Below are 12,370 nucleotides of genomic sequence, written 5' to 3'. Positions count from 1 at the left end.
AAGAGCTTGTCCTTTAACAATGACATTACCCATAACAAGTTGGTCATTATTCAGGCTGAGAACCAAATAGACTTAAACTAATGATCTTTCTCACCTGACGTTCTGCAGCAGGCGGAGCAGGAGGTCCATCGGTGTCATCTGAGGAGATAAAGGAGACAATTCATTATTATTATTTTACTTTCTATTTAATTCAAATGTTCATCATGACAGCTTTTACATGTGATATTTCTGCCAAAACTCTGGAGTTCATTCACTATTGTCCATTTCCGAACAGCATAGAAAATAACTCTGAAGACTAATTATAGACTTATAGTAATTGACAATGTCATCAAAGAGTTCTTTGATTAAATGCAAGTTTGAATCATACTGTTTTTTGTTTTTGCAATAGCAATTATTGAAGGAAAGAAAAACATCAATAAAAAAGCTGATTCCAAATGTTTGAATGTTACTGTACAGAGAAATATCAACAATACACATAAAGAAGATATAAAGTAGAAATATACAATACACATGATGAAAAAGTTGCCAATAACCTACACTATTATGACAAGCAGTAATGTATTATCTTCCAAGTTCTGCAATATGACTTTTTATATAATTTGATTATTTTTCTTACTGCATCACTTTAATGCATCAACATTATTTAATTTGTTACAAATCCTCTCAGCAGAGGTAGAATCTCTTGTCCTTTTTATGTTTTATGTTACTGTTCTGTTGTTCATCTTTACTAATTAAATTGCCAAAATTCTACTACAATATTGGTATACTGTTTTGTTTTCACAGAAGTCAAAATGCATTTTGTTTTCTTCTGGGGTTCTTCTGTCCTATATTAACCTAATATGAATATTAACTTTAATTAGTGAGCCCCTGATTTTGCTGCCATTAAAAATAATGAGTTTTGTGACCGTTAATCCATATCTTAATTGATAGATTTGAGAAAAGGCAAAACAGATACTACTTCTGCTTCTCTGATTTTCACGGTGGTCTTTCCAAAATAAAGCTTTCGGTAACAGCTGGCACTCTGCAGGAGTTTGCAGCAGCTACATTAATATATCATGTTAAACTTGATTTGTCACTTCCTGCAGTTGGAGGGGGGTAGCTTTAAACAAAAATCACAACTGCTGCCATATTGAACTGGATGATTGATCTGCAAGTTGTTTGAAGAAAACCTGATATTTGTGCCACTAACATTCATGCTGTGAACTTTAAAGCAATAACAGCAAAAAAAAAAAACAAACTTTCAGCCAGTCTTCAGTCTTCTACTCATTACATTAAATGTGTTACTCCATATGTCCCACAGTTATAACCTGGCCTTGCATTATTGTGTTGCAGCCAGGTCTGGCATGCCTGTGTGAGTGTGTGAGTGTGTGTGAGAGGGAGAGGGTAAAAAGGCTCTTTCTCCCAGCTCAAATGTCAGTAATGACACCCGAGAGGCCTGAAACTCCTCGGTCAGCAGCTCTCACTGCAGAGAAACAGGAGAATGGACGGACAAGAGAAGCAGGAGACGGGGACAGACGGAGAGAGGGAATCAGTGGAAACATCAGAGAGAGAGAGAGAGAGATTAAAGCTGTGACATATAAAGCAAGCAGAGAAGAGAGATCAGCAGAAAAAGAGATGAGACACGGGGAGCGTAGGTCTGGACGTGGTGATGGGAGGGGGTCAGCCTGCCACAGCATCCTCCCCTGTCAACAACAAAGAGCTGAGAGCAGGACGAGAACCTGAGACCGACAGAACGTCACTCTGTTTCCTGTGTGAACACTGACTCTGCTTCAGTCTGCAACAAAAGGCAGCAACGGACACTGAAGGAGGGCAAAGAAACTCTATTATGAGAGATGATAACACGAACCTCTGCAAACCTGTCAGACAGGTTCAATTAATGCTCTGCCCAGTCGTATAGTGTAACTGATGATACCGCCGCCACTTTCCCACCGTTACAGGTCAGTTAACACAAAAGAGGCGAGGAATCTGCATCGAAAACACCTCGGAGAGCCCTCGAGCCTAGATGTTGTTGGAAAACACAATAAAGGGAGAGGAAGTTTCAGCCAGTTTTTTCTCCCTTGAGCTGCAGTGCTTTGCTAACCATAAGCATTGTAAACATCAGGTTTTGCAATAAAAAAGTGCAAATTCGCAATACCTGCTCCCACGTACGTGCACGCACCCATGCGTTTATGCACTCACCCACACAGTCCCTCACAAACAGTTACTTCTGACAAATGAAGCAAGATGATGAGAATTCCAAAATCTCAATTTACAGCTCACCATAGAGCACACTAATGAGTGTTTTCTGTGGTGGGAATAGTGACTGAGTGAATGATTTCAGACTAGAGCTGTGCGATATGATAAAATATATCATCTGACGATAAAAAACGTTTATCGTTTCATACTATGCTGTATCGTATATTTCGTTTACATCAACTGATAACGCTTTGCGTCCATCCATGTGGCCGAGGGGGCACAATGCATGGCACCAAAACAAACAATCATGGAGGAGCTGGAAAGCAATGCTGAAAAATGCTCAAAAATAAAAGCACCATGGGTTCTGCTTTGATTTATATAATTATAGCAACACTTCACAATACTTTAACATTACTATAACAGTACTTTATTCAACTTTATACTTTACTTTATTTAACATAATAATAATAATATTTTGGGGGGAATTATTTAACAGTAGTTTATGTAACTTAATTTTATCACAGTAGCTACTTTATTTGTAACTATAGTCATTTAAGAATTTTGTATTTTAGTACTTTACTGTAGTAGAGGATATTTCAAAATATTGAGATATGTATTGCCTATTTAAGACCAGGAAAACTAAAAAAGAGGACAGGTCATGAGCCACACTTTCTTTGTTGATTCAATTTTGACTAAAAACCCCTCCACCTGATTATGAATTGACATTTTTATCTAAATATGCATTTTTTTCCCATGTTATTGGTCTCCAAACAGATCATGGCTCTGTCCAGCAGATCTCAAGCCCCTTTGGTCCAAGTGTTTTGCCCAATCGGGGCAGGAAAACAATAGTGCATATTCAGATAAAAAATGGCAATGCGCACCACATAATGTGTGTTTTCAATCTGGTGGAAGGATATTTCCATCAAAGTTGAGACAACAAAGATATAATGGGTTATAGTGTGATTTGCCATGTCCACCCCATTAACCCCAAATACAGCTGACATCTGTCTGGCTCCTGGAACGCTGCAATGACTTTTCCTTCTTTTATATTTTCCTTTTTGTTCAGACACAGTCACAAAATACAGCTGAGGTTGAGCGGAGGGAATGTCATTAGTTCTGCAAATATTTGGTCATAAACCAACGAGCTGGACAAATTAAAACGTCTCTATTACGATGGCACAAGATGAAGAGTCAGAGGACTGCCAAAGACATTACAAACTGAGGGGACATAACAAATGTCATGACAATCCATCCAACAACAGTACAGATATTTCAGTCTGGAACAGAGCAGTGGACCAACTGGCATGGCACAATCTGTCAAATATCCTCTGAAATTGCTTCGTATGGGTGTCTTCCTAGCCAACCAACTGTTGACAAATAATTCATCATGTTTCATGAGTTGTCTCATGGATTTAAAGCTACATCTCGACAACCCTCTGCCCCTCCAACCACAGTTCCTTTCCATTAGCCTGAAGTCACACATTGTGTATTCTGGCTAAAGATGGAAAATACTTCATCCTCAAAACCCTGATACCTCACTCCTATACAATCACTGATAGATATGTACTCACACTAACACACTCCCGAGCTGGACTTTGCCATCTGTTGCCATGGTAATAAGGTCTGCAAGACTAAATTCAAAGAAACCACGAAGTGATAGAAGAAAAACTGGGCTGAGAAGAGATGAGCGAATTATAAAGGGGCTGGAGAGAAATAAGAAAACTGGAAAAGCAGGACATGACTGTTGTCATTCACAGCTATCAACAGAAATGACCTTTATCTCGAACTACGCACGGCAGGTACAGCAGGGTGTGGCACTTTTACCTGCATGCCAAAACAAAGCTGACCTTTGCACATTTTCATTGAGTGCATTTATAGCAAGAGAGCAATAATAAAGGGGAGGGGGGGGGGGGGGGTCAATGACTAAAACATCAGTCTGTATTGACATGAAGGTAATTTCTAAAAGAAAAAAAATGATGCATTCATATCTAGAGTTACAAATTGAGATAACTCACAGCCGCCCATCAAAGCTCCCCTCTGTCTGAGAGAAATTCAGCTCAATCTCTCGAGGAGTGAAGTGATGCTGTACTGGGAAAATCAAATTTTCTTGAGTCTCGTGTTTCCACAATGCATGGTCAGCAAGCTAAAAGCTGCTCTTTGTCGTCCTTAAAAAAAACCAAAAAAAAAACAGTTGACATTTTGGTGATGCAAGCTTTTTATCTGATAGGAGCGATATGTATCTGGACTTTGACTTCTTGCTGGCCTTAAGTGCACTCAGCGAATCACCTCATCCGTTAGTCTCGTCCCGCAATATCTATCAGCAGCCTTCCGACGGTAACTGTAAGGAGTTTCATCTGAAATAGAGGAACTGCTGCTTATCTCATCCCTCGCTCCGTCTGTTTATTATTAACAGATTAGGATGCAGCGCAGTCGATGCAGGAGGAAGATATTCAATGTTAAATAGATGACAAATCAGGAGCTTTTCAGCACCTCACAGTCAAACTGAGCGCTCTGGAATATGGGACACTGCAGCTGCATTAAGTGAGCACAATCAGTTTTTATGAGGGACAATATGATTTCCATTAGACTCACTTAGTCATAAATCTATTAATGGGGATGAAGATACCGTTCCATTACGGTGAAACTGACTCACATAAGGACAGTGCTGCACTTGGGACAGGGCAAACGTCAAAGTTTCAACAAAGTATTGTGTTTTCATTTGGGCCGAGTACAAAGCTCAATAATTTTAACATCTCGTTCATAAATCAATAACAAGCAGAGACCATGTTTAATTTTCTTAAAAAATGGCTTCAAAAATTGTATCATTTTGTCATTGGTACTGAAATTTTGACATCAAAAGAACCTTAAAAATCCTGGGGCGGGTTACCATTACCAACATGGTATTAAAGTATTTCTTTGTTATCAATTTTGACAGAAAAAAAAATCAAGGCTGTCCCATTGTTTTGTTTTGTTTTTTTTTTTTACCACCACCCTTCACTGTTCTGGTTCAGTCCCACTGCTCTCATCATCAGTGCTGTTTATTACAGGAAAGGTTTGATAAACCCACTGCACACGACCCGCTCAGCACCAAACTGCAGACAGCCAAAGTTAGCAAGTTGCACGTGACCATATAGTGAACATTAAAATTGAATCGACATTACTCTGTGCAGCTCATTGGGGCTTGTTCTGTGATTGGGCTACACTGAACTTTGACTTGATTAATCTGTAAAGCACTTTGGGGTTGCCTTTGGGTATGAAATGTGTTACATAAATAAATTTGCCATGACTTTAAAAATAACTCAGCAGCAAAAGTAATGTGTTACTCATAGCTTTTCTCACTACACATCCCAGCTCCAACAAAGGTGCAAACATCTCCAAATCCTCCACACACACACCAAACCGTTTGTATAATGTAGAATTGTATTGTGAACTTCCAAATTCCCATCAGGTCATTGTTGAGTCCAAGTTTTTTTTTTTTTGCAAAATTGGAGAAAATACCCTCAAGGCCTTCTTGACATGTTGTGTTCACGAGGATGAGACCGATGCAAAGTTACGGTGACCTTGACCCTTGAAAACCAAATTCTATTCACTTCATTTTTGAACTGATGTATGTCCCAAATTTGATGAAATTCCCTCAAGGCGTTCTTATGCTATTGCGTGAACAAGAATGGGACAGACAAGACAAAAAAATAATGTCTCCAGCCACAGCTATTGTTGGCATGGACGCATTAAAAAAAACCCAGAAAGACTCAGTGATCACATCACTGTAATAAGACACCAAACAGCAGACAGCCAGAGTTAGCCACTAGCAGAGACCCCATTGAAACATTTAGCAGCTAAAAGGGATACTGCACTACCTACTGTGTGCTGGGGGGCCAGAAACCCAAATTTGAGAAACTCCCTCAAGGCCTTCTATAGATATTACGTTCAGGAGAATGAGACTGATGCAAGGTCATAGTAACCGTGACCTTTGACCACCAAATTCTCATCAGTTCATCATTGAGTCCATGTGAACATTTGTGCCGAATTTGAAGAAATTCCCTCAAGGCACTCGAGATATCGCGTTCACAAGAATGAGACAGAGGAGGTCCCGATGACCTTGACCTTTGACCACCAAAATCAAAATAATTTTTTGTTGAAGCCAAGTCGATGTTTGTGCCAAATTTGAAGAAAAAAAACCCCTAAAATCGTTCTTATCCTATTGCATTAACAAGAATGAGACGGACAGATGGATGGACAGACAGCATAAGGACATTATGCCTCCGGTCACAGCTACTGTCGGCACAGCAGCATTAAAGAAAGATCACATCACTGCAACAAGCTGCGGCTCCTGAACACATCTTATGTAGTGAGAAAATGACCATCTGCCTTACATGAGCTCGTCGCAGTAGCATGATTCAGTTTGTGTTACGGCTGTTTCAGGTCAGAATAGTGCTCTCTCTGAAGGGGGAGTGGGCCTGACACTCACTGCAACATCTCATGTCAGCGACGTCAGCATGCTGCACGCAAGCAACCTTATTTACCAACGGGGACAGCCTGTCTTGTCTCCCAAAGGTGACTTAAGATGACAAAACAAAAGCAAAATTGCTGGTGTGTCCAGCTTTCTGTGAGCGTGGTGCTGCTTACTACTGTTACTGCAGGTTGTGTACAACCAGACGGCATGATTTAATTTGGTAAACAGAGTGAGTTTGCGGCGTGTTGGTGAGGAGGAGAGACGGTGAGAGGTTTTTCTCTGTTGCAGTCTCACTTAGTGACTCAGGCTAATGTTTACATTAAAATGCTGTATAGTGCTGCTGCAGTCTCCACTCAAATTTGGATTCACATTAACTTCCTCCTCCTTTGCAGACTGTTGTACAACCTGACAAGGTTTAGATTTACAGTAAATTGAAAGTCATTTGAGACTGCGCAGCCTACCTGCTGTGAATACTAATGTTACGATATACCCCATATTCCTAGGACAGAGGACGTAAGCCACCGCCACAAGGATTTTAAGACAGTTTAGAAAATAAATCATTTGTTTTTCTCATGATTGACAGAAAATATGTTTATTACAGGTGACTTTTTGCAAGATTTTCCCAGTCTGATTGGCTCACAGGTCCGCTGAATCAACTAGTTAGATTACTGTGGGCAGCATTTGCTATACGGCTACCTGCTCGCAAGAAAGCCGAAGTTTGACCATCTGCTAATGACGATTATGTGATTAGAAGCTCCACAACGTCAAGAATGAACTCTCAGCATAGACAAGAAGTCCTTTAAGTGTCCAAAAACAATAGAAATATAAACATCTACAGTTCCAAAGCCCATTTGCTGAAGAAGAGCATAGTGTCCAAAAATGATCTGATTTATCAGTTAGTCCGGTTATCCATCAGTTATCCACAAGAAATCAAAATCAGTTCATTTTTTAAAGTCATTTTGAAAACCAAAAACGTCAAATATTATCTAGCTCCATGTTTTCCAATGTGAAGACCTGCTTGTCTCCTGTTATTATTATTAATTACTTAATTTCTCTTATTTGTATGGATATGGACAGTGGAGAGGTGATAGGAAATGAACCGTGAGAGAGAGCAGAAGAATGACATGCATCAAAGGTCCCCAACAAAGATGTAGCTTTTCACTTACATTTCTATCTATAGCTGTTTAAAAATTATTTTATAAGAAAGAAATGAATTAGAAACAGGAAAAATATGAGCAACATTACAGCAGCACTGGTCATAAAGACAACATGATGACCCCAAAGATCACTCTCAGTTCTGCTGTGGTAGGTTTTGATGACCCTAAATGTGCATGTAGTACATATTTCAATTGAAGTGGTCAATAAAAATATATGCATTAATAATGAAGCTCATACTTCAGATTATAGTCCAGTGTCAGTTGTTTCCTATATAGCCCAACTGTCTGGCCTGGTGATATGGGATGATTTTAGCCACTTAAAGAAGGCAAAGGGTCCCCCAGCTGACTGGCTGCATTAATAATGCAGACCCATTGACTATAATAGACTCATTTCATGCTGGTTAAGGGATTTAAACCACTGCATTGTGTTTACTTTTGGATCAGCAGAGCGTGAACCAACGCGGGCTACAATTATAAACAACTGTGTTAATGGGAGCTCAACATCTCCTCAGTGAGAGCTGAGACTGAATGATCACAGCAAAGTGTTTGCAACTGCTAAATGCCAAACGTGGTTCACCAAGCACCACTGTCCCCCTGTGGTCCTCAAGGGGGATCCAATGGGATCTCCAGCAAAATGAGCAACACTTAAAAATTAATAAAATCTCAAAGGATAAAATACAAAGGGAGTTATTATAATGATTTCACCACTATTATCACCTCATCTTGTAGACAGTATACAACAGAGCAGTACAATCACTCCTATGGGTATACGTCCCTTGGTGTAATTCTAACAGTTCACAGTTCACCCCCAAATTAAAAATACACACAAAACCAACACACATTTGGCGGGTGTTGATCAGTATAGAGAAAATAGTTCCTCCATGAAACTGCTCACAACAAGATGTGTGGATTATCTTGAGTAACCGCGTCATGATTTCTGGTAGGAGACATTGCTGTTGAGTTTTTTCAAATGTATTTTTTGGTGCTTTGAGCACCACAAGCTGAGTGCCATCTATCTCCATTATACTGGAGAGGAGGCAGATATCTCTGTTTTTTTTATTTTAGGGTGAACTGTCGCTTTATAGTTTATGTCTGAGTCAAACGTTTTACAAAACATGAGTTTTACAATTATTTAAACTATGGTTACGGACAGATGCCGCCCTATTGCTGAGTGACATGGATCAAGTATCGCCTAGAGACAGACTGTAAACTTTTCCCATAAAATTCCTTAAAAGGTGCCACACCGCCATTACTCTGCAAAACAACAGCACAAAAGCAAAGGCTCATCCAGTTACAACAGCCTGTTACATAGCGAACAACAGTTGGTGCTATCCTGTTTATTACTGAGATTTGGTACAGTAAATCAAATTCTCGCTTTACTCAACATTTCTTATTAATGCTTTTATTATGTTTTATATTCAGGCTTTGTGTTGCTTAAGGGCAAAGGCTCAGCAAAAGTAGTCCAGAAAATTACTTCAGACCTTTGAGAGGCTCTCTGTGACCTTCAGCACATTTGGTGTAATAGGCTACAAGCAGTACTTGAATAAAACATCAGTTTCTGGAAATAATGTCTCTCCTTACCTGAGGCTATAAGAGTTGAAAAAAGTTTAAACTTCATTTAAAAGAGGGTGGGTATTGGATTTAGCATAAAGTCGCTCTCAAAGATTCCAAATGAAACCTTTTTTAAATTATTTTTTGCATCAAGTTGTCTCTCTGCTAGCCTGACTTCAGTTCAGGTTTCTTGGGCCCAGCCCGCAGTGAGGACATAAATACTTCACACACAGTAGGATATTATGCAGGTACAGGGTAAAATCAGCGGGGGGAAACAACTAGAAGACTGCGTAGCCAAATTTCCTTTGGGCTTCCATCCACCCTTTGAAGTCTCCAAAACAGTCTTTGCAAGAGGGGATGCTCGGGTGAAGCTGTGCTCCATGAATTATTAATCATTTACCGGCATAATACAAGTCATCCTTGTTGGCATCGACAGTGCGACACAATAGCGACTTTAAAATACAGTGTCCGTTAGTGTGAAGTCAGTTAAAAGGGTTTTAAAATATCAAATAATATAGTTGAAGGTCGATTATGCAGGAATATTATGTTTGCCGGGACGGGTTAGCACCGATGCGCCTGTTTCTCTCCTGTGAACAGGATGTTCATGTCTACCAAACTCCGTATGAAATTCGAGTAGTTTCACTAAGTACTGTTTTTATTTCAAGGCTCCTGTAAGAAAAAAATAACTCAACGTCTTTTGTGAAACACTGCCAGACACTGGTGAATTCGGCGCTGACATGGTCAGCCAAGCAGTGTCTGTTTTAGTAAAAAAAATCAACATTAACATAAGTTTGCACAGTTGAGTTGCTGCTATCGCGCGACGGTTTACTGTTAGCGGAAAGTGGGAATCAGGCAGACCAGTTGTAAAAATCGAAATCTTACTAAAACAGACTGTTGTTTCGAGGACGTAACCTTACGCCGAATTGAAAATTGGGTCCTAATATTTAAAACACATTGCTGTATTAAACGGTAGGCGCAAACTTACTCTGTAAAACATTGACATATTCTTAGAATTTACTTTTATCATAGTTGAGTTTTGTGTGAAGCGCCCGAGCAGAGGGAAGTTGGCGGTCAGTTCTCCTACCGTTGTGTCGGGGCTCCTGCTGCAGTGTCACGGTTCCGTCCCTGTGCAGGAGGATGGAGGACGGGTCCTTCACCCGGCTCACTCTCCCGGCAGGCGGGCGGGGCACCCTCAACCCGCTGCAGCACTGGTAGCACACCGCCCATGCCTGCTCCTCGTTGATGGGCTGCTCGTAGGACTTCAGCACCTCCTCCAGAGACAGTTCCCGGGGCTCGGCCAGGTCCCGCGTTTCTCCGCGGTCCGTGGGGGCGGTTACCCGTGAGTCCCCGTCCTCAACGCTTCTGTTAGTGGATCTGGCCATGGCTGCGATAGCCTGGAGCCCATTCTTCACTCCGGAGGCACCAGGGCCATTTATGCTGTCCACTGACTCCTGCTCGGCCCAGTCTCCTGTCCTCTGCTTCACGTCTACCGCTCTCCAACTACCGCAGCTGCACCTCGTTACCACAACAGTGTCAAGGCTGCCATATTGAACCCATCACTTCCGGTCCAAGTTTTCAAAAATAAAAACGTTTTTCATCAACATGTTGCAGCTTTTTGTAACCCTTTAAAACCTGAGCAAATTGGCCTGGTTTCTTTAAAAAAAAAAAAAAAAACACGAGAGGAAAGCAACGAGCCACTTAAGACGAAATGACCCCCCAAAATAGCAAGAGATTGGTAAAAAAAAAAAAAAAAGTACCAGAAAAAAAGTAGAGTAAAAGTAAAAACAATGTCGCAGTTTTTCATAAACCCTTGAAAACCTGAGCAAACAGACTTGGACCTGGAAATTTTTCTGGACATTTTTCCCTAGCTATAAAAAAAACCCCAAAATCTAAATTCTAGCCCATATTCATTATATCATTGTTAGTCTAAGATTTAGACTGCTAAAATGAATTAACCCTTTGAAACCTGGACAAATTGGCTTCATTTCTTTCAAAATCATGGGAAGAGTGAGCAAGGAAAGATCCCAAAAAATAGCAAGAAATTAGTTTTAAAATTAAATAAAAAAAAACTACACGAAAATTACATAAAAATTTTGCTTTAAAAGATGAGAAAGAAAAAGATAATCCAGCCACCCCTGTCAGTACATTGTAAATACAGGGTAACTACAGGGTAATAAAAGGGAACAGTGGATACTTATGTTAGTTTTATGAATAACAACAGTATTTATCCAGAAATAGCCAATCTGATGGTCTTGTTTGCTTCAGTATTAAATTGAGACTTTACAAGTTAACAAGTTAAAGTGTAATTACATTGCATTTAAACGTTTTTTTGGGGAAAAATTCTTACTAGCATTTCATGTAGCATAGTTATGTTTGATCCACTTTCATATTACTAGATTACTGTATTATGTTACTTTTTCCTCCTCGGATGACAACACAAGCCTTCTGTGGAGCTGAAGAAAGGTAGGTCTGTTTTCTACTCCAGCAGGCCCCTTATTGTTGCAGTGGTAGATGAATGAAGGGTCTATTCCATGTCAACCAGCTGAATGATTGTATGATTATTATGGGTGTGAATCTTTCAGTATCTCACGATTCAATTTGATTTCGATTCTAGTGTTTCTCTAAACTGCAAGTTGAATGATTTTCTTACAGAAAATTTAGCAGGTTTAGTAACAGACAAGTTTGTCACAACCTGGCTCTTAGGTTGGACAAAAGAGGGAGCCACACGCGTAAATTAACCAATAAAATGATTTATTAACTAAAAGTAATCAAAAAAGTAAAACACAAATTTATACAAATAGGTAGCAGAAATATGTAGAGTCAGTATGTTGTACCCTATATTTCATCCCATACAGTGATACATATATTTCAGTGTTTTAAATTGAAATTGAAAACATACACACATATTATACATGTTTATTCATTATTAGCCTACATATTCAATAATTTAAAAAAAAAAAAAAAAAAGATTTTATATGGAAAAAGTTCATCAGTACAGCGTCGACATTTTAGATTAAATTTTGATAAGGATCCC

At 39.6% G+C, this 12,370-nt stretch overlaps 1 protein-coding gene across 1 annotated transcript in view; it reads right to left on the bottom strand.

Moving 5' to 3' along the window:
- Window positions 1-10,839, bottom strand: part of spire2 (spire-type actin nucleation factor 2) — a 31,433-nt gene extending 20,594 nt beyond the window's left edge. Inside the window, exons 1-2 of the mRNA XM_042496169.1 lie at window positions 10,421-10,839; window positions 95-138 (exon numbers count right to left, since the gene is read on the bottom strand). Of these exons, the coding sequence (XP_042352103.1) occupies window positions 95-138; window positions 10,421-10,718 (342 nt within the window). The 5' untranslated portion in view covers window positions 10,719-10,839. The remainder of the gene's footprint in view (window positions 1-94; window positions 139-10,420) is intronic.
- Window positions 10,840-12,370: the final 1,531 nt, after the last annotated feature.

Source organism: Plectropomus leopardus, chromosome 11, assembly GCF_008729295.1.
Source record: "Plectropomus leopardus isolate mb chromosome 11, YSFRI_Pleo_2.0, whole genome shotgun sequence".
NCBI lineage: Eukaryota > Metazoa > Chordata > Actinopteri > Perciformes > Serranidae > Plectropomus > Plectropomus leopardus.
Note: the sequence above shows the minus strand (reverse complement) of the source record. Positions and strands in the feature narration are given on the sequence as shown.